We start from the raw sequence: 25445 nt of genomic DNA on the forward strand, positions 1-25445 counted from the left end.
ACTGACTTTCTATGTGACCTTGACCAAGTTTTTCAATCTATTTTCTAATTCCCCACATGCTATTTTGAGTTTAATAATTCTTTATGTCAGAATTGAGTATAAATTAATTGCGAGAGGTTTTTATGCTAAGATTTGGAGTAATATGGTCTCTCAAAGAAAATCTCCTTTCTTCTAAAGCGGCAATTGCTCTATTGATTATAAACGAACCTTGTTTACATTTTCATCTTTCTGTTTTATCAGAGATATGTCCATAGTATGTACCTTTTGCATTTGTTTATACAGCAGGAATTTTATTCCACCTATATTCAATACTTTTACACACGTTTTGATCAGCTATAGGTTACTATTTTGGGTGATAAGCATTGAAAAATCAGACCTCCTGTGTTCTGGGGAGGAAAGACGGAAAGAAAGGTAGAAAAGAAAGGAAGAAGCAACAATCCTCACCACACACAGAAAGAATATCTCTGGGCTGAATGAAGGATGGAATGAAAGGCGTATGAATATGAAGAGGCGACTTGCAAAGACTGTTTTAGCCACAGGCCTTTTCATGTCAAGAATCTGGTACATCCAAGCCGTAAAAAGCAAAGAAGGAATTTCTAGGATCAGTTTCACCCCTTTGACTCATCCCCTTCCTTTCTGCTCTCACAAGACAAGTCCAGAGTGTGCAACAGGAAACCAAGCAAAAACAATACAAGAAAAACACATTTTAATTTTAGCCACACAGCTGCCTCTGGGTTCTTTAAATACACTCCCCTCTAAGTGCTTCCATACACCAAGCCATCCAAGTGCTCTAGACAGGCTGAGTCTCAACTGCAAGCTCATTCCACAACTAATCTCTGTCTGGCACTGTAACAGCAATCAAACCAAGCTGGTCAAATGCCCAACTGGGGTAAACTGGGTCTTTATCCAAGTGCCCTCTACCAGCCTCTGTTTTGTGGCTTTAAGTGACAAACTACAGTCTCCATATTCTTTGGGAAGGACAGATTTTCAGTCAGGGTTTATAAACAACCTCTTTCCTCCTTATCCTCTCCCCCTGCACACTAATACAGAGAGTAAGCATCTAAAAATATCTTCTGAAGTCGTGCCTGAGAGTGACACTGTGCCCTAGTACGACGTGATGGGTGACCTGTTCTCCTTGTGCCAGAAAGCCTGTAGCCTTGCTGTCTGGAAAACCATCTGGGGGATTTAAGGACTACCAACAGAAAATAAGAAATCTAAAAGCCCAGTCACATACTCAGTTCTTCATCTAGGGTTGTTTTTCCCTTTGGGTTTTGAAAGTGAAACATAAGGCACCTCTGAATTCTGGAGGTATTTTACTGCCATCGTGTGGAGAATTTGCTGCAAAAATGAAAAGCCATCTTCCCTGATTGGAGATCATTTTCTCTGCCCTTGGCAAACTGAACAATCTAATTCAATCTTACATCTCTAAAGCGCTAGCCCTGGAGCCACGAATGCCCAAATGCCATAAGCATCTGCAAAATGTTCTACTGTCCTTAGTACCCTTTGCTCTTGCCCTGCTGAAGCAAAGTATGTGTTGGCACAGCACAGCTGGTCATGTGTGACAGCCTGGCTATGTTTGCCATTTCACGTATTTCATTGCAGGTTTCTCTCTATGGTCTGCAGGAACATACAAACATTTAGTTTCAGTGCTATTTCATTCCACGAAGCAGTGAAACAAATGAAAACATTACAGAAGGGCAAATCAAATAAAATCACACAAATTATCTTAGAATCAGAGATTTGTGTTTTTCACTCATTATCACACCCACTCCGCAAGGCTCCACACGCAAATAAATGGCCTCATTTTTAAAGGTGGACATTCCCCTACAGCACCTCCTGAGTTCAGCACAACAGCACAAATCAGCCTTGCACATGACTTAGAAATTGAATTGCTATCTCCTGCCCATTCTGCTAACTCACTTGAAATCAGAACTCCTTCTTAGTTTCTTGCTCCCTAAACGGAAGCTGGCAAAGATACTCATTAGGATCAGTTAGGTTCAGAAATGATTCCAAACTAAAAGCACGTTCCAGTTGATACAGACCTCCTGTGAGGTACAGGGCCTCTTCAGAGGAGCTGCTACACTTGATTACTACTGAAAGCTGGCCTGAAGATCTGTGAAGTACTGCAATCAAGGCACTACTTTCTTCTAGTCTCATAAAAATTCATTCAGATTTGGCTATACTATTGATATGGCGTTGGAAAAAACAGCACTCAGCAGTTTTAGCTTCATCTGCTCCTACAGATTTGCTTTCCGTAGTCTCGGACACAAACGGTTCAGTGTTTCACTTTGGCAGTCCTGTGCAGTACAGATTTTTAAGCTAAAGGTAAAATGGATTCCCGACCACAAGGAAACATATTTTACCCTGGGAATCAGGAGCCAGTTCTACATTCATCTTTTAAATGTCTATAGTAAATTCACACACTTTACAAGCAGTCACTGCATTACTAAACAAACCCATGCATAACAACTGCATTCAGTCATCTAACATAAAGGCTATACAGGGAGCTGAGTCACAAAAGGCACAAAGCTGAGCTTCTTGGGAAGCACATGTCCAGTCTATATCTTTGGTTCATCTACCTGCACTATGAGGCACAACACATGGCTACATCAGTGTTACTGCATCACACGGTCTCGTTGCTGACTAGATGAAGCTTCAGAGCATCTAATTCTTCTATGTGCAAAAAATCTTCCCTTACTCTGCAGTGGCAAACACCATTATATACTGGATGATCATGTTCAAAATTCTCATCTGCATGAGGAACATTTGTTTTCCTTGCACATAAAATAATGAGTTCTTGCCTTTTCATTTGCTTTTAAAGATGACAGGAAGTAACAGGCCAAAATCCTTATCAAAATAATATTCTCAAATATAGTTACATGCTCTTCTCATCCATTATGAAATTACAGATTTGATGTAGCACTAATTCTGCTACATTACATTTAAATTACCAGATTATCTTTAATTTCCTAGTGACATCTTAGGCTTTTTTCCACCAATGCCATTCACTGGACAGGGTAAAAGGTATTGGGAATAAATCAAAGCCAAGTCGAGAATTAGGCTGCTGTATTTGTTGTCCTTGCTGTATAAACACTGTTTTAAAGTAAGATTTAGAAATATTGACTGTTATTCTATGTCAATTAAAGAAAGCTGTTTCATTCTGAAGAAAATAATAAGTCCACACTCCTTGAATGGACAGAGTTTGACCTTTCCTGTCTACTGGAATCCAGAGACCCACGACACCCAGTGGTTACTAGAAATAATGCAGCAATGCAGAAAGCCATTAAGAATGTGAAGATGCTTAGCACCGTTCTCTGGTTAACAACATTAAGATGCAGCTGGAAAAATGAAGACATTGAACTATTTACAATCCGGTTTAAGAGTCAGTAAAGATGAGCTCAACAGGATCTACGTTAGTGAACACTCACATCACAACAACCCAACCCAAAGCAACATCACCACTCAAAACTCAATAACTTTTATTGGCAGGCAATTATGGCAGCCACCCTTCCATGGAGTAGCAGTACCTCTTTTATGGCAATAGTGCAAATCCCGTATATTCTTTCCTCAGAAGATAACAATATAATGAGGAAATCTCACTTCTTGCAATGTAAAACTGACAAAAACTTACATGCAGCATTTCGTCAATATTCTTCATTTAATCTGTTAAAATTAAAGAAACTAACAGTAAAAGCAACCAAGATATCTGCATCAAATACTGAAGTTAGCTTTGGTTCAATCGAATAGATGTATTGAGCTATTTATTTGCAAGCTATTTTAATGCAATGCCTATTGAAGTGTATTTTGCCAGTGACAGCAAAATAAATCAGTGAGCGTATAAAGAAAAAAACCTGAGTATCTGTTGCTTTCAAACAAACGCCTCCTGGGCTCTCCAGTTCACACAATGCATTACAAAACCATGTTCCTCCTCCGACCTGGCTATGCTTCACTTTCAGAGTCTGCCAACCATTTCTTTCTACCGTGTTAGGACAAAAGATTATTCCTTACGTAAGCATATATGAAGTCCACATATCACCACCTATAACTGCTCAGCAACCACACAAGACCTATTAATTGCTTCATTGGATAAATACTTGCTTTAGTCATCAAAGACTAATTCTACATCTTTTCCTGGAAAAAGAGATTAAAATTAAATGCTGAAATACCTAAACTGAGCAAACACGCAGTCATACTTTACCCATACTCTTTCCACTCTTTTCCTGTTGCATGACCAAACTAAACAAGGTAGTGAATGAAAAGCTAACACTCACTTGCCAACATGTTCACCTTGAGAAGAAACAAACAAACCACAGTGCAGCATAATGGAAAAGGAAAACATCCTGTTGTCGCTGACAGTGATCACTGAAAGCACCCAGCAAATGAGACTTTGGGTCAATGAAAGACCAGGAGATAAGAAAGGGAAAATTCTATAAATTATTAAAAACACGCAGATTAAATAGAATACAGAGAATTCAGGTGCTAATGCTCAACTTATATCTAAGGTATAATGCAACTGAATGCAGGGAAAATCCAAGTGATGAGATATAATTCATTCAAAACAGAGGTTTACATTGCCTATGCAATAAAACTTCTCTATGAACAGCACAGTAGTTCAGTTCTCCTACCTGTTGTTTCTTGGATGAAGGACTGGTGTCAGACAGTACAAATGTTCTGAATCAGGGCAACTGAAGGGCAGGTTTCTTCCCCACATACAGGTCTGTTGCTCTCTGATGAGCTGCTTTCAGACACAACCCATGGACACTCCATACTCTGAAAATCTGGTTTGTGCGGAGATCAGGAGGGCTGTTCCTGGGAATACGGCAATCAGCACCATGCCTAAGCAAATATCATGATGTAACAGCATTCTTAGCATGCTTTTCTTCAGAATCCAAAATGGTAAGGGATCCAAATCCACAGCCCAGACATCACACATCTCACAGTACTGTTTAGATGTACTCAGAGACTGATCTGGCATTTAAATACTCAAAAACGCATTCTAGCAGTATGTGTAACTACAGTTCTTTCACAGCACTCTGAATTGGTGGGAACGAAATCCCATTCTGTGTCAGGATTTCAGCATGACAGTGTAATTTCACACAGCCCCAGATATTCTGACTTGCTTTGTACATGACAGGTTATTTGCAAGAGAGGGGTGAGATTAAAGATTCCTTTATTTTCCATTCAGGAACTTATTCGATCACGTTGATCTTTTTAATAACTGTGTATCAGGTTCAAGACCACCATTGCAATGGAAGAATTTATTTTACGTACTACTATGCAGGGAAATCATGGTCATTGCTCAGTCCTTCCATATATCTTTTTTGTTTTCTCTCATGAAATTGATTTCATCTCCAAACGCAAAATGTCCTCATAGAGTTCTGTATGCTGGCAGCATTTACGGAGTTCTTAAAGAAAGAACCTCTATTCTTGCTGTAGTCACTGATGTAGAAGACCCACCTCCTCCTCCTCATTTGCTCTCGGTTCTCTGCAGTTCATGGAAAGCAAATCCACACGTTCCTTTCCACATTTTCCCTCTCTGAGACTCCACTTTCAGCCCTCCAGTGCTGCCTTGTTTGCTGTGTGGCTGTGCACACGCTGCCTCTCTTCCTCAGAGCACAACAGGCACTAGAAAAGCCTGAATTTAAGTGAATTAATGAATTATACTGTTCACAGCACTTGGGAACTTCAGCAGCACTCCAGATTCCTGCCTGACCACCTCAAGCACCCAGGCCAGGCAGCTTCTCCTACTCGCACACCTGCTGTGTGAAGCAAAAGTACTCATGCTTTATTTAGTGAAGATTTTCTTCTCCAGCATTTCCCTCATAGCAGCAAGGTGTGTTTTTTTCCCTGGCAAGCCGCATGTTTACTCACAACTGCTCACCTACAGCTCCTTACCCCCCACACCCCAACCTCTGCTTGACGGCCCGTGACCGTCACTCCTCAGTCACACCACGAAGCACCCGCCGCTTTTCCCGCCCAAAAGGCCGAGCATGCGCACTGCACCCGCCCCACCGGCAGGGGGCGCAATCAGCCGGCCGTGCGCATGCGCACCGAGAGGCCGGGTCACTTTCCCTTTCCGGGGCGGGCCCAGCTGTGCCGGCGGGGAGCGTCGTGTTTCGAGGTGGTGGTACCGCGCATGCGCGGAGCGGGTGGCGCCGGGGCTGCGGGCAGCCAGGTGAGCGCGGTTACGGCCCGGTGTCAGCGCTGTGCTCGGGGCGGCCCCATCTCGGCTACAAACGGCCCCGCCTGGCCCTGCCCGCGGGAGGCAGGCGGCAGGGAGAGCACGGCGGGGCGAGGAGCCCCGGGAGCCGGCGGGACCTGAGGGAACGGCCTGGAGCTGCGTCTAGCGGGGGGACAGGGATTGGATACCAGAAAAAGGTTCTGCCCCGGAGAGTGGTCGGGTGTGGGGTGGGCTCCGTGTAATGGACACGGCTACGGGCGCCTGGAGTTGGAGTGTTGGGGCGGCGCTGTCAGTGCAGGGTTTGGATTTTGGGTCGTGTTGTGAGCAGCCTGGAGCTGGGCTGTGTGAGCCTTGTGGGTCCCTTCCAGCTCAGGGGGCCTGGCTGACAGAAGGGCTGCTTGTGTTTCTCATGTTTCTGGCTCTCCTTTTGTGTCCAGTTCTGATTTCTGGAGACTAGCATCTATACACAATGCTTTCTTAACTAATGTCTGCTTTGGAGAAGGATGAGTAACAGAAGCTTGGATTCAGTTCCTTCATTTAAGATTTGTCTGTGCCATGAACATTCAGTTGTGCTGTTCTGTTAAGTGACAGAGACAGTGAAGCAGGGTTGTATTCATAGCTTTTAATCCAGTTAACATTCGTAGAGATTGCAATTTGTATACTGATAACTAATTTAAAACACCAGTAATTACTGGATTTCCTGACTGTGATTCCTCAATAAGACCTACCAGATGATTCTAGGAGTGAGACACAGAGCAGGGGTAGCACCTAGGTTGCTGTTCCATAGTTCTGACAGCCGGTCAGTGGGTGTGACTGAAGGCAGAAGTAGAAAAGAGGCAGAGACAAAAGTCTGACAAAGTTTTCTTCTGTTGAGCATTTTTCCTACCTGTGCAGGCAACCACTCTACTATCTCAGCACTGTTATTTAATGCACAGTTTCAGCTAAATTTGTTGTGTGGGCTTCACCAAGCATGGCTGATTTATTTGCAGTCCAGCTTCTAGAACAGCTGTTTGGGAGACAGATGTAGCCTGAGAAACTTTAATTCTTGGGGGGAAAAAAAACACAACCTTATGAATAGCTTTTAGCTTGTTTTGCCTTTGTAGGTAGAGAAGTGGCTCTGATATGTTCGTTGTCTGTTTTCATTTCATTCTTTGAGTCATTTGAGCTGCTTCTGAAAGTCTCCAATTAATTTACTGGCAGTGTTGAAAGAGATAAGCGACTTCCATTTCACTCGGAGGAGCCTCGATTTAATTACAGATAACAACTGTATGCTATATGTCTGCTTTTTATCTTGGTTAACCATGGTGCTGATCTTCAGAGCCATCCAGTAGAGCTGGGCTCTTTTGCCAGTTCAAGAAATTACATTCATCTATAGGGATGTGGCTTGGTGGGCATGGTGCTGATATCAGGATGGTGGAACTAGATAGGGACTAGGCAGTTTTAGTGACTTTTTCCAGCCTTAATGATTCTATGATGGTATTTACTAGTACAGTAATGTGTTATTGCCTCATCTATCAGAATTCTTAGCAAAGTTAGAAATATGTTCTGTGCTCTCAAAATGAATCTACCATGTACCAGTGGTTTTAAGTATGGAATGATTCTACTTCAGGTCATACAGTAATTCTGGCAGACCTGTGCTCTTTGATAACAAGATTTCTGTGAGGACACGCATAGCCGCTTTTGACTCACACTTTTAGATGTTTTGTTAGACTCAAAAGAAGTCTCTGTTCTTTTCTTAATGGTTTTTGCAGTTCCTCAATGGAAAAGGTGTTGAAGACAGCCACCAGCACTGTGGAAGCATGGAGACAGAATAGACGTGTATTGACACCCTTAAGAATATATTGGGCAAACTGAAGGAAATGAAGAGCTTGAACCATCACTTCAGCATGGCAGCAACTGAATCCGACAAGGACTCCGGATACTCAGGTTTACAAAAAGACTGTGCTACTTTCATGTTTTTTCTTCTTCCTGTTTTCAGACTGCTGGTGATGTTACATAAAGCCGACTCCAGCCCTTTGCAGTTTGTCTGGTTGTTACATGGTAGGGTCTTTATATCTAAGGCACGTTGAAAAGTTATCCTAGAATGAAAATTTTTGGAGTGGAGTGTTCTGTAGCTTATCCATGTGAATTTTAGTGGCATGGGAACATAGAAATGTGCCTACCAAAGAACTGAATGGAGAAATCCTTTATTCTTCACAGTCTAGAAATGGGAATGGGAAGATTGTTCTTTGCAGCGAACGATGAACTATTGGACATGTATGTCATGTAATGCCTTGCAGTTTGACTGGATTGTCATTAGAGCCTGATAAAACAGTAATTCTTGTGACAGCAGCAAAATTTAGACAGGATGTTCTGTTTTAATAATCAACAACACCATATAAAGTTTGCCTTTAAAGTTACCATTGTTTTTATGGGAGCTACTGTGCATACCTGGTTTGTAGATGGAAGATTTAAAAATGCACAAGACTGCAGCAGGGACCTGAATCTGGTAGTTCTTTTGTGTAACAGTCTTCAGAGCTGACTCTGTGGTAGCCTGTCATCCCTTGGAAACTAAATACAGACAAACAAATATAAAACGAGGTCATGATAGCTGTCACAAAAGATCTAATTTGATTGGTATTCTAGAATTAAACTATTATCCACTATGACTTGATTAGAAGGGAACAGAATGGTAGAACAGGAAGGAAACAACGAGCGTTCTCCATGTGAAACAATTAACAGCTGAATTCTACATTTGGCAGATGGCAGTTCAGAGTGCCTAAGTGCTATGGAGCATACTGACTCTGAGGATGTCCTGAATGCATTGTGTTGGAATGCAGAAGATGGGCCTTGGCCATGCCCCGTGACCACGAGCAGCTCTTTTCCTGCACTTTCTCCTATGGTTGTAATGAAAAATGTTCTAGTAAAGCAGGTAAGGAAAAAATAATATATTGGAAAATACTGCAATTTTTTTTTTTTTAATATATACATTTTCCTTTCAAAACGGATTGTATGAAGTTGTTGCAGTCCAGAAAGTAAGCAGTAATTCGTAAAGTTTTGTTAGTAACAATCCCTTCTTTTGAGGGACATCTAAAACCACTAGGGGGAAAACAATGAAATACAGAAGCTGTGTCGCATCTGCTCTTTGTCTCAAAGGGATCTACAAAAATAGATCTTTATAATGTTACTCAAATGACACCAAAGATCAAACCTAAATAAGTATTTTTCCATTCAAATGCTGATAATTTCTTTTTTGTTCAATTTAGACAGAGGAGTAGGATGATTGCTTTTGCTTTCCACTTCTTAGATTCTAGAAGTGCTTTATATGCAATGTGTGTTTCATCTAGAAAATTATAAATGAACAGATTAAATCTGAATCTAAAATTAGTTTCACTATATTTATTTGAGCAGCTTTTTTCTTAATTACATAACATGTCTCACATTTCAACAATTATATTCCATGTTTGTGTCTTCCAATATCATATTATGTGTTATTCCTCTAGCACTTCTGTGTGACACTGAAAAATTCTGTATTGTGACAGAAGGTGCAAGAGCTAGAAGTTTGAAGTATTGCTATGCTGTTAGGCTTCTTCTGCTTGTGTTCTTAAACAAGGCATAAGTACTTCAGCCTTTCTTATTATTAGAATATTTACGAGCATACAGTGAGAGTGAAGAAAAAAGAATGTAGAACTTGATTCTTTTATACTGAATCTGTTTTGAATAGGAGCAATATCTGTTAAATACAGTGTGTCAGAGCTAGCATAGGGGTGGGCTTTTGCTAATACTTCATAGAATCGTTAAGGTTGGAAAAGATCTCCAAGACCTTCTAGTCCAGCTGTCCATCCATCACCACCGTGCCCACTAAACTGTGTCCCTAAGTGCCACATTTGCATCTTTCTGAAACACCTCTGGGGACAATAACTCCAACAGTTTCCTGGGTAACCTGTTCCAATAATTTGGCAGGTTATGTATTAGTAGGGGGATGTGGTTCTCATCTGAGCATTGTGCTTTATCTTGACAAGAAGCATATATACATATCTTTTTTTATAGCCATGTTCTTAGATGTGCGGACAAAACGCACGTGATGCAAAACACAAACAAATGTCCAGGTTTTCTAGTAGCAGGGAAGAGTCAAGCTGGGAGCTGTTGGTCTGAGGCTCAAAAATTAAGCATGTTAGACTCTAGATTTTGTTACAAATAGGTAGGATAAGTAGCCATGTAATACACATAACTTGAATGTTGATAGTATAGCAAAAGGAAAACAAAAGCAAGGAGGAAGACGTAGATGAAATTACCAGACTCTGTTAACTTGAGCTGTTCATAACATTTAAATCTAATTATTTATGGCTAAGGACATTCATGTTAAATTGAAAATTGTTCATTTAAATAAGTAAAAGCATCCAGCAAGGTCAGAATGATGGAGTGTCTTTCTAGCTCTTCCACAGGGTCTGGTTACCTCAGGGTAGTCATGCTGGACATCTTATTAATGTGCTCTTTTCATCACAGTTCTCAGTTAGGCTCCCTGGACCAAAACAAACCATAAAAAAAATGCAGCGTTCCCAGTTACCACAGTTTATCTGTTTCAGTCTCAGTCAGCATCAACCCTCTGTCTTAGAACCTCTGTGTTCCTGCTTAGTGATGTTTACCTGCTGTCCTCGTTTCAGAGTATAAACAGCTAACAATGTTACTAAAAAAACCAAAGCAGGAATTAATTCTCCGGAATACAGTAGTGCTGAGGTAAAGTTTGTAGAAGTTCATAATGAGTGGGAAGGCTTTTTAGGTAACACTGGTATCTGCAGAAGGTTATCTTTCATTAAAAATTGACTGCGGAATGTGTAAAATTAAATGTCTCCTTCTCTAATAAAAATGAGATTTTTAGGGTATGAGAATAAGAGCAGAACACAATCTGAGTGGAAATGTCAAGGGAGTGAATAGTGGAGATGTGAGTAGGGGATAAAAACAAGAGCATGGTAGACTATTATCACAGTTCTTTAGGCCTCAATGAATTTGGGGCTCCAGTGTGCTAGGTACTGTACAAGCATACAGTAAATTGCAATTTCTGATTCCAAAGCCTTGCTCCTTAAGGTTTCATGTTCTGTCTAATGTTTATATTGCCTTGGTATTTATATACTTCCCCACTCTTAATTTCTCTGTGTACCTTTCTTTTGAATGTGTTATTTTGTCTGTGAAATAGGGAAATAATGTCACCTACTACAGGGCATCTTGCCCACTGAACTCAGTGTCAGAGTTTGTAACTGAATCTCATTGCTGAGTCTCAATATCTGAATCAGTGGATGATGCCCACCTTTGTCAAGTCCTCTGCTGACAGGAGTGGACTTAAGCAAAACATGTTAGCATTTGCCTGTTTAAGTGTTCTGAGACTGGAGAGAAGAGGTTGGATTTCAGATGAGTCAGAGTGGCACAAAAAAGGATGAAATCCTGTAGTGCTACTAAAACCAGTGCCCCCTCAGCAGGCCTGCAGTAACATTCCAAATAGCTGACCATAGAAATTGAAAAAACAGCTGAGAGTACGTTGTATTAGAAGAAGTGAAGGTTTTTTTGGCTTTTGTTTTTTGCCTGAAAGAAATACTACTTTTTACTAGACCATTTGATATGTCAAGAGAAATCAGGTGTGCTTTCTGAACAGGAGATCTCATGAAGTTCCTTCTTAGTGTATTTGTGAAAGAAGAGGTGATGTCTTGTAGAAATTCCACAGAATGTGGACAGAAAGTCCACAGAATGCGACTTGTGGAAAGATGTAAAAACTTGAATGCTTTTCTTGAAATATAATGCTTTTAAGGCATATCAGTACACAGAATTTCATCAAAGATGTGAAAATAAACGCTCTGGGGCTTAGAACAGGCAGTTTTCCTTGACTTGATTGATAGTCATTATTTTTTCTTCTTTTCCAACTTCATGGTTTTAAATTTATTGCAGCCATACATTGTACTTATGATTGCAAGACTTACTGAGCAGCTATGTTAAATAATGTCTGTGTTAAATAACCATTTCAAAAGCTTGCTATAAGAATAGAAATGACAGGATTAGAGTTGCTGCATTACAACAGAGTGGGAGTCTGAATTGCTCCTGAAATGTCTGTGCTGTCTTTGACTCTTCCGGAATATTTCATAATCAGAGTTTTTCAAGTATGTTTTTCAAGTTTTCTGTATATGTTTATATATGTTTATATATGTACTGTATATGTTTAGCCTCAAGTGCAGTAATAATTTTACACTAGCACTGTATGATGTGTAATTTTACATGCATTTTACATGTAAAATTACATGTGTAATTTTACATGCATGCACTGTAATTCTTATTAGGGAAGGTGTGTATAAATTGAATTGTTTTAAAATGTATTCTCTATATGTGGTTTTCAGCTTTGATTCTAGTGTGTGGTTCTGTTGTCAGAGAAGAGAACAATGAGTTTGATAATAAGCTGTTCACAATATGTTATATTGTGTAGCATGCATCAGTTATGAAGAAATGATGTAATCCACCTGTTTTGCTTAAGATTTTTTTAATCATTATCAATAGCACTGCTGTAAGAATTGTGTTTTTCCCCATTTATGCTTCTCAGGGGAGTTCGTCCCAGCTCCAGTCTTGGACTGTCCAGCCATCCTTTGAAGTGATTCCAGCTCAGCCACAGCTGGTATTTCTTCACCCATCAATCCCACCTCCCATTAACCCTCACCCTGCTGGGAAAAAGAGAAACGATTCCACTAACTACTTGCCCATCCTGAACTCTTACCCCAAAATAGCACCACAGCCCTGCAAAAGAGATCACTCCTTCGATCTAGAGGAACGTCAGGAAACCAGTTGCCGTAAACGACTCTGCACAGAAGCATCTAAAATGGATACTTCTCCTGTATCAAGGAGCACAGGTTTGTCTACTAGTCCTTTTTCCCACCTACCAGTAAGCTTTAAGGCTCCTCAGGATTCTAACCAGCAAAGTTCTTCAAGTTTGATGACAACTGGAAAATTATCAACTCTTCCTGGTTTCCACTGTGTTTCTGCTGACACTCCAAAAGTTCCAGGCTTGGCTTCTCTGTTGCCTTTTGGAACTCTACAGACGGCAAAGTGCACTCCTCATGAGAATGAGAGTGAAGCACAAACTACAATGCAGTCTGCGGTGTGGAGCCTGCCATTGATACCAGAAGAGACTTGCACTACCCCTGAGCTGCTTTTGCAACAGCAAAGTAAGTGCAGACGTTTTCAGAATACACTCGTTGTGCTACGTAGGTCAGGATTGCTGGAGATCACTTTAAAAACCAAGGAGCTCATTCATCAGAACCAGGTGACTCAAGCTGAGCTGGACAGGCTGAAGCACCAAACACAACTTTTCATAGAGGCAATAAAGAACAATGCTCCACAGTCATGGGCAGAGCTAGAAGCATCTTTAACAGGTTCAGATAAAGCTAATAGCAACCTTGAAGATTCCACTTATCCAAACATGTAGTAAAATGGTACATAGCTGTTAAATTATTCCTGTGCCTCCTATTTCCTTTGTCAAGCTTTTATTTGAACGTACTGAGTCCAAGATGTGTAAGATGGCATGACATTTACAACTTGTCTTTACAGCCAGTCATGGGACTGGGGCAGCACAGTGGGATCTTGACAAGATGAATACTCACTACTCCAGTGTGACCTTGAACTTCATACTAACTCTATACTTTCTTGAACTTCAGAAGCTTGGATGTGCTCTGCTGGCATGTTCCCATTCTTGCTGTGAGAAGACAGTCATTTGCAGAATTATGCAAGCAAGTTTCTTCCTATTTCCATCTTCAGATAGTCAGTTCTGAGAGTGGCATAGCAAAACAGTCCTCAGTATTGGGCTATCACCAGTTGCAAGTAGATGATAAAGAGAGTAGGTGTGAGGAGAAGAAGCTTAGCTTGGTGGGGTGATATGAGACTGCTGACTGTTGACAGAAGTCTTGCTTTTGGGGTTACACTTGTTCTGAATTAGTGGAGATCTGCTTGTGGTGAAGCAGCATTCTGTATTTATTGCAATCTTTGACCAAAGTGATGAGTCTTAGGAGCCCAGTGACTTGATTTTTGATGAGCATACGTTGGATTGTGATCTGTAAAGATGAGTGAATGAGAATTGCAAGGCTTGCACTGCAAGTATTTGTTTCAAAGCTGTATTTATTTGCACTACCCATTAGTGACTAAAAAGTGTACAGGGAAAGTGGCTTTGGATTTTCTTGGTAGAATGCAGAGGTGTTTTTTAACATAATGCAAGGAAGATACTTGTTTACCAGGGTTAATTTGGCAAGACTAGTTAAAGGTTATTTTATGTGTAAATCTTTTGTTTGTAAGGCTGAACTCCTCCTTTTTTTTTTTTTTTTTTCTGTGAAATTGTTCCGATCTTGTTCAATATCTTCATCAGTGATGCTGATGAGGGGATAACGTCCACGCTCTGCAAGTTTGCTGACGATACGAAGCTAGGAGGAATGGCTGATACACCAGAAGGTTGTGCCAGCGAGACCTGAACAGGCTGAAGAGTTTGGCAGAGAGGAACCAGGTTAGGTTTAACAAGAGCAAGTGATGAATCTTGCACCTAGGGAGGAATAACTGCATGTACCAGTACAGGTTGAGGGTGACCTGCTGGAAAGGAGATCTGCAGAGAGGGACCTGGGTGTCCTGCTGTACAGCTGGTTGTCCATGAGCCATCAGTGTGCCCTGGTGGCCAAGAATGCCAATGGCATTCTCAGATGCCTTAAAAAGAGCATGGCCAGCAGGTCAAGGGTGATGATCTTCCCCCTCTACTCTGCCCTGGTGAGTCCTCACCTGGAGTACTGTGTCCAGTTCTGGGCTCCCCAGTACAGAAAAGACAGGGATCTTCTGGAAAGAGTCCAGTAGAGGGCCACAAAGATGATAAAGGGCCTGGAGCACCCCTCTTTTGAGGAAACGCTGAGCGACCTATTCCTGTTCAGCCTTGAAAAAAGAAGACTGAGAGGGGATTTGATCAGTGTTCATGAACATCTAAGGTGCAGAAGGCAGAGGGATGAGGCCAGACTCTTTTCAGCAGTGGTAACAGGACAAGGGGGAATGGCCACAAACTGAAGCATAGGAAGTTTTGCTCAAATGTGCATAGAGATTTCTTCATGGTAACAGTGACAGAGCACTGGAATGGGCTGCTCAGAGAGATGTGAAGACACCTTCTCTGGAGTTAAGACCCACATGGATGCCTACCTGTGTAACCTGGTCTAGTTAGCCTACTTTGGCAGGGAGTTGGACTAGATGATCCTTAGAGGTCACTTCCAGCCCTTACAATTCTGTGAATCTGTGAGATCAATTGCTAAGAATGGAAAAAAAGGAGAGAAGTGAGAGGAAAAGGGGCATATTGGCTCACGGTAAAACAAGTCCTACCATCTCCCTTCCCTCCTTTTTGAGGGAAATTTAGTAAATGTGTGTACTTAAAAATAACTATATAAAAAGATGTCAACTTGGAAAATCTTACTATAAGTTTTATCTGCTTGAATTTGAAATTAAAATTATTTTCTTCCACATAAATGTATCTCATCCCTAACCTGCTTGACATGAAATGTAGTTAAGGCCTAACATCTTATTCAGTGTTATTAGCAGACATCTGCAGTAGTCAGTTGCAAAAGCTATTCTACAGATGTCAGTTTATCTGGACACTTGTGTCAGTCCCTTCAATAAAAAGGGTTTGTATGTTTTTTACCAGAGGCAGTCTATGTAAAAGAACTAAGAGTGTCTCCCTATGAAGGCTAAGAAATATAGATTGCTTATAGTGTGTTCATTTCCACTTTAAAATGCTTTCCAAAAATTGTGCCATGTAGATCACTGGGTATTTTGATGCTCTGATCACTTCACTTCAGATTCTTAAAAAGGGTACTTGAAATTATAATAGAACTCTTGCTAGTTTGTGGTTACACCCCTTCATTTTCTGACGCCTTTGGGAATCAAGATTAGAGAAGGCTGTGGAGAATGCTGTTGTAGACTTCCTAAAATACACCTGGTAGAAAAGGTGCAAGGGATTTCCCTCTAGCAAGAAGTTTCCCCCTTTTTAGGGGAACAATTGATGAAAAGAAATGCCGTGGATATCTCATGCGGAGGAGAAAGGGAAGTCACGTTTTTCCCTAGCCAGAAGCCTAGAGGTAAGTTTTGTGGCAGGATTCCCCATTATGCCCTTTATGATCTGTAACAAACGAATAGCAATGCATTTCATAATATCCTGCCCTCCTGCTGAACTGCTACTCCTGTAGCAGTACATGGCAATATATTAAGAGAGAAATTTTTGAAGACTGTGTTGTATTTTCAATATAATTGTGCATAATAGGATATCTCCCAACCTGCAGCACAGCAGTATCAAAATTCAACCAGAGAAACCAGAAGGCAGAAAGGCAGCATAATACAATGTAATAATGCAGGACGTAACTAGCTCTTCTAGAACTACATGTGATATGTGCATTAAATGACAATTGTTGGGTGGATGGATATGGTGGGACCTCATGCCATTTGTGTAAGAATCCCAGAAGATAAGAGCTTCTGAGAGGAAGGAGTAGGAGGCAGTTCCATTGATCTGATACCTTTAATAGGCTTAGAGGTGTGGGAAAGTGCATAGGATATCTTTTCGATTTTTCTTAGCATTCTTATTCTATCTATCAATTATAGAGGGGAATAGAGAGGAAGCACTCGGCAACATAAATAGGAAGTTCGGAATGCGTTAATAGGAAGTGATTGTTATCCTAGAAAACACGATGGTGGATTTAGGCTTTTTCTAGAGATGAAAGGAGGTAAGAAAAAAGGTGAATTCTAGCTGTTTATGATGAATGAGTACACCAATGACTTCTTAAGCAATTCTGTGTTATTACTCTGAAGGGACCTTCAGAGGTCGTAGAGTCAAACTGCCTAACTGCTTGAGGGCTAAGTGAAAGCTAAAGCATGTTGATGAGGGTGTTATCCAAATATCTTTTTTAGTATTCCAAGCATGGTGCATCAGCCCCATCGTAGAGATTTTCTGTGGAGAACCTGTTCCACTGTTTGACCAACCTTACAGTAAAGAATTTATTTTTTTACTGTTTTATCTCCATCCTATTTCTGCTGCTCTGTTGGAGTAAAGGGAATGGAGAAACTGGCCTCGCAGAACACTTTGATTTAGAGAACCTCTAGCTGCTAGAACTCTCTCATAGTCCTTCCAGCACCATGTATGTCTTTTCCCGACAACACCAAGAATGAGCTGTGTACACTTACTGCTGATGGGCATTTCAAATGGTTGATTTGAATAAATATATATTTGATAAATCTGGGAATAATGTCCAGCAGCTGGTTAGAAATCTACTGGATGTCAGTCCAGATTTAAACAGTTTTTGCTGAACTAGAAAAATCACTCCAGAACTCCTAAGATAGGTAAGGCCCCATAGGAACTGTATCACTGACAAATTTTGCTTCAAGGTTTGTGGTTATGAGAAAGGATTTTGAAGGCCCCTAATGACAGATACATTGTCAACTATCTTTCTGTTCAGTTTCTCTTAGCTGCCTTTATTCCTAGATGTTCTAGTAAAGCTTTAAACAATAAGGACTTGCCTTTCTTGGCTGCAATTTAATAAAACAGTGTAGCTCTGGTGCTCTTTTGAGGAAAATCAGTTGACCGTGTTAGGACCAGAAAGATGTTGATTCTGGGCAGGGGTCTGGAAGTGGTCCAGTGGAGCAGAAACATTAGCCTCTTTAATTGGAAGCAAGTAACAGTGAACTTAGAGGGTTCTTTTACTTTAAAAGTGGCAAGACAAGTCAGGCTAAAGACACCTGGCACAGCTTAAGAAGTCAACTAGATGGTCTGCTGGGACTTAGTTGCTTCAGACAATTAGCAAGCAGGGTATCTTTGTGGCTCAGACAGACGGCTGTTTTTCTATTGAGGTTAAATAAACATCATTATTTTTTGACTACTCTTGCTACATATTTTTGAAGTTCTGTTGCTCTAGTTGGAATGTAAACCTTTTCTGTACCTTTCAAGTTTATTGTCAGCTTTGAATACAGTAGCCTAAGAGCCCTGTTATAAAACATGACCTTTTTATTAAATCTTAACACAAACAGACTGAAATATGAATCAAATAAAGTATATAGCTGAAAAGTATATGGCTTGGTCTAGTGCTGTTGAACTGCCAAGTCCTTGATTCCAAATCATGCTTTGCTTATTTCCACTAGGCCATGTTCTCCATGTGGGAAAGTGCAGATCCAGAAGTGATACTATGATTTCTTACTAAAGAGTGATACGTGAGCTTTAACAGTATATATGAATTAAAGGATTTCTGGGAGGAGCCTGACACAGAGTGACTTGTGCAGGACTCTAAAAATATATTGCAGTGTGTGACCATTGCCATAGATCTGTCATAAAAACTTGGAAGAATTTTTCAGTTTCTTAACTGTTACTTCTATGTGATGACTGTACATTATGCTCACCGTCTGTGCGGGGTGAACTCCTACACTTGCTTAATCTGCCAGCCAGATATGCATAAGGTCTGAATTGTGAAGGGTATGGATAGTTTGTTACCAAAAGGATTACTTGAGTGAAAAAAATCTAGTCCCTCTCTTGGAGGTGAATGCTCATCAACTAAATCTGTATTGCAGATTTTCAATAAAACATGTTTTTTTTCAAAATGTGGTTGTCTTTTCTTCAAAGGTCAAACTTATAGCAAGAACTGGGCAGCCATTCCCAAAACACCCAGCAATGTCATGGCTTGGGGTGCTGTCACAAAGTAAGGTACTGGAGATTCTGTTTCAGGTTTTCTCTTTGAACTGGGCAGAACAATGACTTGAACTGTATTGCTTTACATCCAAAGGGGAGTGCCATCAATGGAGGTCTTTTTATTCCCTGAGAGTGCAAACTCACTGTTTGCAACCCATGTTCTCGTAATGGGTGTAGATGCAACTAAAGCGGTACATTTTTCCACCAACACTGTGTTTCTGTCTCTTCTGGCTCAATTTTTTACTTACACTGTGAAGTCTATCTACAGGATATCAGGCTTGCGCATCTTTGTTTCACTGAGGAGAAAAAGGTGAATTGCTTCTTTATCTTTCTGATAACACAAAAGTCTGAAAGGAGCAGAGTCCCCAGCAGACCTGAGCTGAGAATTCTCAAAATGCAAAATTCCTGGCATGCGATAGGCTTTAGCTCGCTGTTACTGCTTGCTTTCTCTCCATTCTTGGGACAGAAATAGGGGCTCCTGCCTACATGGTTTTACACTTTCTTTATCTGTGTGTTAATTCCTTGCAGGCAGCTGTACAGTGTAGCCATACAGTTCCCAACTGTATCATGTGTTCCAAAGTGTCCAAAATGCATGAGGCTTCTGTCTGTGAGACAAATTTAACTGCTTGAGTGTAAATTCCTCTAGTCTGACTCAGAAGACAGACGAAGACAGTGTTTTGGCCTCCTCCATTGTGGAGTGCAGTTTCCAAGACTTCCTCAAATTCTTGTTTAAACTAAAGTGTATCTTTAGAAGAAGCAACCAGCCCTCATTTGAAAGCTCCGAGCAATGAAGAATCCACCCAAGTTGTTCACAAGGTAATTACTTAGTGTTAAAAATGTGCCTTTTATCTTGAATGTCATCTTTCAGTATCCAGCTGTCAGAACTTTTACCTTTTGTCTGCTAAACTGAAATGCATGCTGTGATATTGCTCTTTTCACTATAGGTATTTATAAACCGAACAAGTCATTCCTCCGCTTGCATTGTTAAAGTAACTGATTAAGCTCTCAATTTTTTCCCATCCTTTGTTCATTTCTGGTGCTCTTCTTCATATCCCTTAAAATTACTCAAATGCATTTTTAAGTGGAGCACTTAAAGCATAACAGGATTGCAAAGAGTTCTGCTATATCAATTTTCCCTGCTGCTACTCTCTCTCATTTTAGTAGCAATGATGGTCTGAAGTCTAAATCTTTGGGCCTGCTAAGGTTAGTGATCCCCTGTCCTTTAAGTGTATTTCCTCAGTCCTCTGAATTCACTTTGCATCCAGAAAGCAGGTCAAACTGATTTTGGCAAGTCACCAGCCTCTTAACATTACTAACTTCTCCTTTCCTCCTAAACTTTTTCATCTTTAGTTATAAATAATTCTAATGTTGCATTCAAATTTAAAATAATATTAAATAATGTAGACAGGAACAGATTTTAGGCTGTTTTATTTCAGTGGAATAAGGCAGTGCTGGACAAGTTGCTATATACAATTAAGGGACCATACTTTACTACATTTCACACCATCTAGTTCATTTTGTATAATTCTGACATCAGAGTGTGTCACATGGCACATTTCAATTACCCATCAGAAGTATAAATTTATCCTTGATTTTGTCCTCCCATCAATCTTCAATTCCATTTAATCAAAGTAAGCTCTTTGAAAAAGAAAAAAGAAAAAAATTTTCTGTTTCTTTTAAGGTTCCTTAATATCGGTTATTTTTGCTTTATACCTGGTTAATCAAAAATTGCAGGTTATTCTGAGGTTTTTTCCATGTTCTGCAGCCTATGTTCATTCAAATCCGTTTTTCTATCTTCTGAAAAGCTGAAGCTATATTAGATTTTTCCTCCTCTCAGTCCACTGAAATCTTGCCTAGCAGTCGGAAATTCACTGAAATCGCATTGATGGTCCGTAGAGCTTTTTGGTTAATTTCTGTTAAATTTTCAATCCTGATTTCTTCAAACCTGCTGACTGAAAAATATTTAGCAATTGTTGTTTAAAGTACTTATTAATTTACTTTGTAAAGTTTAAGTCAAGCTGTTGTCATGATATGAGAAGAATACATCTGGCCTTTTTCTAATCACTCATTTCCTGAGATGTTTCTGAAATGCTTTTGCTATTCTGCACTTCAGCAATGATTTCCATCTTGAAATGCAGCAGTGCCAGCTTAAAGATTCCTCCTACTTTTTGTATGTTTCAAGAAATGGAGGAAGTAGGGCTTTTCAGGGCTTAAAGGGGAGTTTCATCAAATTCTTCACTGTTTTCTTCTTATTGTGATCAAATTAATTGGATTAGTTTAATGGAACTGGAATGCCTCCTATTATGCCCACTTAGGCAATTTCACTTTTTTTCTGTAACAGTAGTAGGATTTTTTTAGGCCTCCCAGGACTAAGAAATCCAATAACAGACAGAAAACCAATGCTTATTGTTTCTTAATAGATTATTTCTTAATAGATGCTTGAAAAATTCATGTGCTTTGAGTGGAAAACTCACATGTTTTTATTGGAAATGAAAATGCATTTTGTCTGGAAGCTCAGTGTATTGCAGCATTGGTCTTAGCGTTCATTTTACAGCGAATCTTAAGCAGTGTAGAAATGCTCTGGGCAGTGTGGGCAAAGATATTATTTCCCTTTACCTTCATCGCCTTTTGAATTGTTATGGGTTTCCTGTACAGGAAATGGGACCCTAGCTTTGAAGAATGGTTCCATCACCTCATGCTGAAGAAGCAGAATCTCCTGTAGCAAATCTCCTGAGTAGGTGAGGATAAAACTGCACCACCTGAAGAAATTCTTAGCTCAGCAAATACAAATACCATTTTTTCTGCTATGCCCCTAATATGTCTAATTTTAAAAAATGAAAATAAAGTAAAGGGTTTTATTGAGAACAAAACACTGCCATATCAGATAGACCTTGTGCAATATTTCACAGAGGCGGAATTTAATGCAATGAGAATTTTGTGAGTTTTTCTGCTTAGTGTGTAGTGTGAAATATGAGTAAATACTCGGATTTTTTCTTTACCCAGAATAAATTTTGATAATGCTTATTATGTTGTGCTACAATTGCTTCCCACCCAGAAGTTATCAGCAATATCATGAGCAGCGCTTCAAAAAGTGAGTCTTGTGTGCTACAAAATATAATGTCAAATCTGTTTTGATGTGGTCAGAGTATCCTCAAGGCTGGTGATGTTTTGTCAGGGCAGCAGCATCTCAACTGGAAGGGGGGCTGTTTAGGTCATGACACACCAAAACAGCCCACAAGAATTATGGTATTTCTTGTCACTGAGAAGATGGTCATGACTGTCCTAAGGTACCCAGGCAGCAATCAGACTGATACCAGTAGGCTATCAGCATTACCTGCTGGACGTGTATATAATAACACACGAAATACTACAAAATAAGATCTCAGTTTTATCCAAGGTACCCAGTAGCATCCCAGTTCTTAGAAGTATTTGATCCTTTGAAACCATGTGTTTTTGCCGAAAGTTGTCTCCCATGCAAATGCTAGTGCTATGCAGCATGTCCAAACATGCTCAGAGTTCAGCAGAGGATACCTTTCATCACACTGAGCTTGGCTTTCCCATCTCATTATTCAGTATTCTACCCCTGACCACGCTTGCAACAGTTCTTGCACAATAATGCTTTCTGAGTTCACTCTGAAGTGGGTGGCTGTCATCAGTTGCATGAGAAAGGGCCAAGATGAATTCCCAAATATTTGTTTCTACGCTAGTTGCACAAGAAAGGCAAGTCTGAACTTGAAGATAATCATCTGAATACTAAAAAGCCTCCAAATGGATCATGGGAGCTGCAGACAGTCCAAACTGGAAGAAAAACAGAGCAATGACTGTGCTTGAGGCTTTGTTGCTGCAGCGTTTGTGGTCTGCAATGGCAGCAGGCTGCTGTCGTTAGAGAAGCGATGCTGTTCAGCATGACGGGTTGGTGTGTGGTTGCACCAATGGCTCTGACAAGCTTATAGCAGTTAAAAATGACACTGAGCATTCAGGAGATGCCCCTTCTGGCCACAGCCATGTGGTCTACTTCTATGAAAATCTGTGAGATGTGAACATGAGGCTTGCCTGCACGTGAAAAATGCTACCCCGCTCATTTTCTTCTGCTGCCAAACTTAAAGCGGTGATATCAGGCAAAGCAGAATGATGCACTGCTTCTGTCTGATCCTGGAGCCAGCAAAGTTACAGGAATCATCTCTGCAGTTTCTAAGGCTTTCTTCTTTCAAATTCCATTGCTTCTTCAGCACAGTAACACCTTCCAACCAGAGATACTGCAGCCATCTGATGTAAAAGTGGTGAGTTTATTGGTGTGCTTGGCTGGGTGACTGGGAGCAGATGAATCCCAATAAAATAAAGACCTTGAATTCCCAGAAGCGAGATTACTCTTTGATAGCACTTTTCCTGTTCTGTGTCATAACAATGGTTCATGCATGGGTGAGCACCTCGGGAAGTACCTGTGTGATGAGTTCATCTAGCCATAGTGGCAGTTAGTTCAAGCACTCAGTGGTCCTGCGAAGGATCACTATTACCTCTTAAAAAATAATGACAATAACAGCAATAGGCCACTGCCTGTGTCTTGTATTAGTATGGAGAAGGGAGGAAAACAGTTTGTTGTTCCCCAAAGTCTAACTTAACTTTGGGGAGCATTTCCATAATGCCATTATTGCTCCTTGTTGTGATGTGTGATCAGTTCTTGGCACTTCATTTTTCAGTAAATGGGATAAAGCATTTAAAATATAAATGTGACTCAAAAGATGTCTCTGTTTGCCTGGAATTGTTTCTGCTTGGAATGAAACCAAATATAGCAGCACTCAATTCTTGAACTCCTTCATGCGTTTCCATGGCACTCAAGCTGTGGGTCAGAACTGCTTTAACCCAAGCATTCATAGCATTCATAACAACATGAAATTGATACCAGCAATTATGTGCATACTTACTGTCCAGCAGGTTGCACCATTAGCACTGACATATCTGATGTATACTGTTGAGGTTTTTACTTTTTTGAGATTTCCCTGATCTCTATCTCAAAGAAGATCTTGGTGCAGAGGTGATATTTATGATGTGTAATATCAGCTCTCAATCTTGTTTTAGTGATTGAAATAATGATGCTCTCGATGCACAGTAATTTTCCATTTCTTTTTCCATAGTCTAAAAAATCATATCAGGTAGAAGATAAAGTAAGAGAACTGGTCGCCATATGGCTGACGCCCAGAATCTCAGCAATTTGAGGGGATGGAAGTGGAAAAAGATGAAGTAAATTCTACAGAATTTGTACCATAAATAGGTGGCAGCTGCTAGGAAAGAAAAACAAAAGCAGAAAGGAAAAGAACACCGATAAGCAATATTATGAGGATGCATGAGAACAGATCTTAAGGTAACCATCAACACACAGCATCCTCATCTTTTTACCAGATTTCTTATTAAAAAATCGGGTCTCTGTATTTTTAACTGTGAAGATTACTTTTTTTCCCATTTGATCTGGATTTTAGTGGAAATGAACTCACTTGCTGCCATTGCTGGCTGCTAGTTGTTCTCCCCTCCTCTTTTCTCTGGACAAAGAGAATGCTGTAGGCTTTGGTTTGTGGCTTAATACCTTTGATTCACACCCAGCTCTAAAACACCTGGCACTGCCATCACTACTGCTGCATGAAATAATTTAAACAATAATATATGATTGGAATTGAGATGGTCTGAGGCTCTGTTCATTTTGTCACCTTGGACAAAGCACTTGGATCTTCTCAACTAAAACGTAAGTATATAACTAAAAAAAGCAATACTTGCTGCTTATTATAAAACCTTTGAACTTCTCTTGTAAGAAATACAATATTGGTATTTTCTCCAAGTCTTGTCTGTGGGCTGCTATGGTTCTGCTGCTGGATTTTCTAGAGGTTGAACATCTATGTAGTTATACTAACCTATAATTGGTTTCATTTTAGTAAACTAAACTATATGGCCGCTGGGTTAATTCCCCCTGATGTGATTCCACCAGTGAGTATAGAAACTTACTCCTTATGCTTTGGAAATCTGAATTGAAGTAATATGGAGACAAACATCTCTTTTTGTATGCCTTACAAGGGGAAAAAAAATATCTCCAGGTTGACAAGGCTATGGGTGCAAAGAGAGCAATGGCTGGCTGTGTTGCATACAAACACTCTCCAGCTTTTGTGGTGTGAGCAGACATCTATCTTGCCCACACACATATATTAATTTATGCCTACTCATGTTTTTTTCCTCCCCAGTGTGTATGCTTCTTCAATAAACTGTAGTAATACAACATGTGAAACTGGAGTCAAAAGCCTGGAAGCTTATCAGATGTTACATTTTCTTATCTTAAAAAGTTACAATATTTTAAATCAGAGAAACATGTTGATCTCAGTCCTGGAAGACACTGGGTTCTGCAGCCTTAACAAAGGAACTTAGAAACAAATGAAATTAAAGATGTAAATAGTTCAGCTGTAGTTGTGGGACTATGACTGTGTTTGAAATTAAGCATTTAAATCTTTTTTCCTACACTGTGTTGCTCTACAGCTGGTAGGACAGAGAGTATTTTCATTATTGTCTTTTCATCTGACAACCTTCTGCCCTAAT

The 25445-nt window shown here is 40.2% G+C and overlaps 1 protein-coding gene across 3 annotated transcripts; it reads left to right on the forward strand.

The window, feature by feature from the left end:
- Nucleotides 1-6079: 6079 nt before the first annotated feature.
- On the forward strand, nt 6080-18784 carry CIPC (CLOCK interacting pacemaker). 3 transcript variants are annotated; one of them, XM_015865199.1, is made up of 4 exons: nt 6080-6175; nt 7933-8107; nt 8923-9092; nt 12741-18784. In XM_015865199.1, exons 2-4 carry the CDS (start codon nt 8041-8043, stop codon nt 13617-13619), a joined length of 1116 nt encoding a protein of 371 aa, XP_015720685.1. In that variant the 5' UTR covers nt 6080-6175; nt 7933-8040; the 3' UTR covers nt 13620-18784. The 3 variants fall into 3 exon arrangements, with proteins under 3 accessions (XP_015720685.1, XP_015720684.1, XP_015720686.1); XM_015865198.2 differs by having other exon boundaries at nt 6114-6378; XM_015865200.1 differs by lacking the exon at nt 6080-6175 and having other exon boundaries at nt 7921-8107.
- The last annotated feature ends 6661 nt before the right edge of the window (nt 18785-25445 follow it).

The sequence above is a fragment of the Coturnix japonica genome, chromosome 5 (assembly GCF_001577835.2).
Source record: "Coturnix japonica isolate 7356 chromosome 5, Coturnix japonica 2.1, whole genome shotgun sequence".
NCBI lineage: Eukaryota > Metazoa > Chordata > Aves > Galliformes > Phasianidae > Coturnix > Coturnix japonica.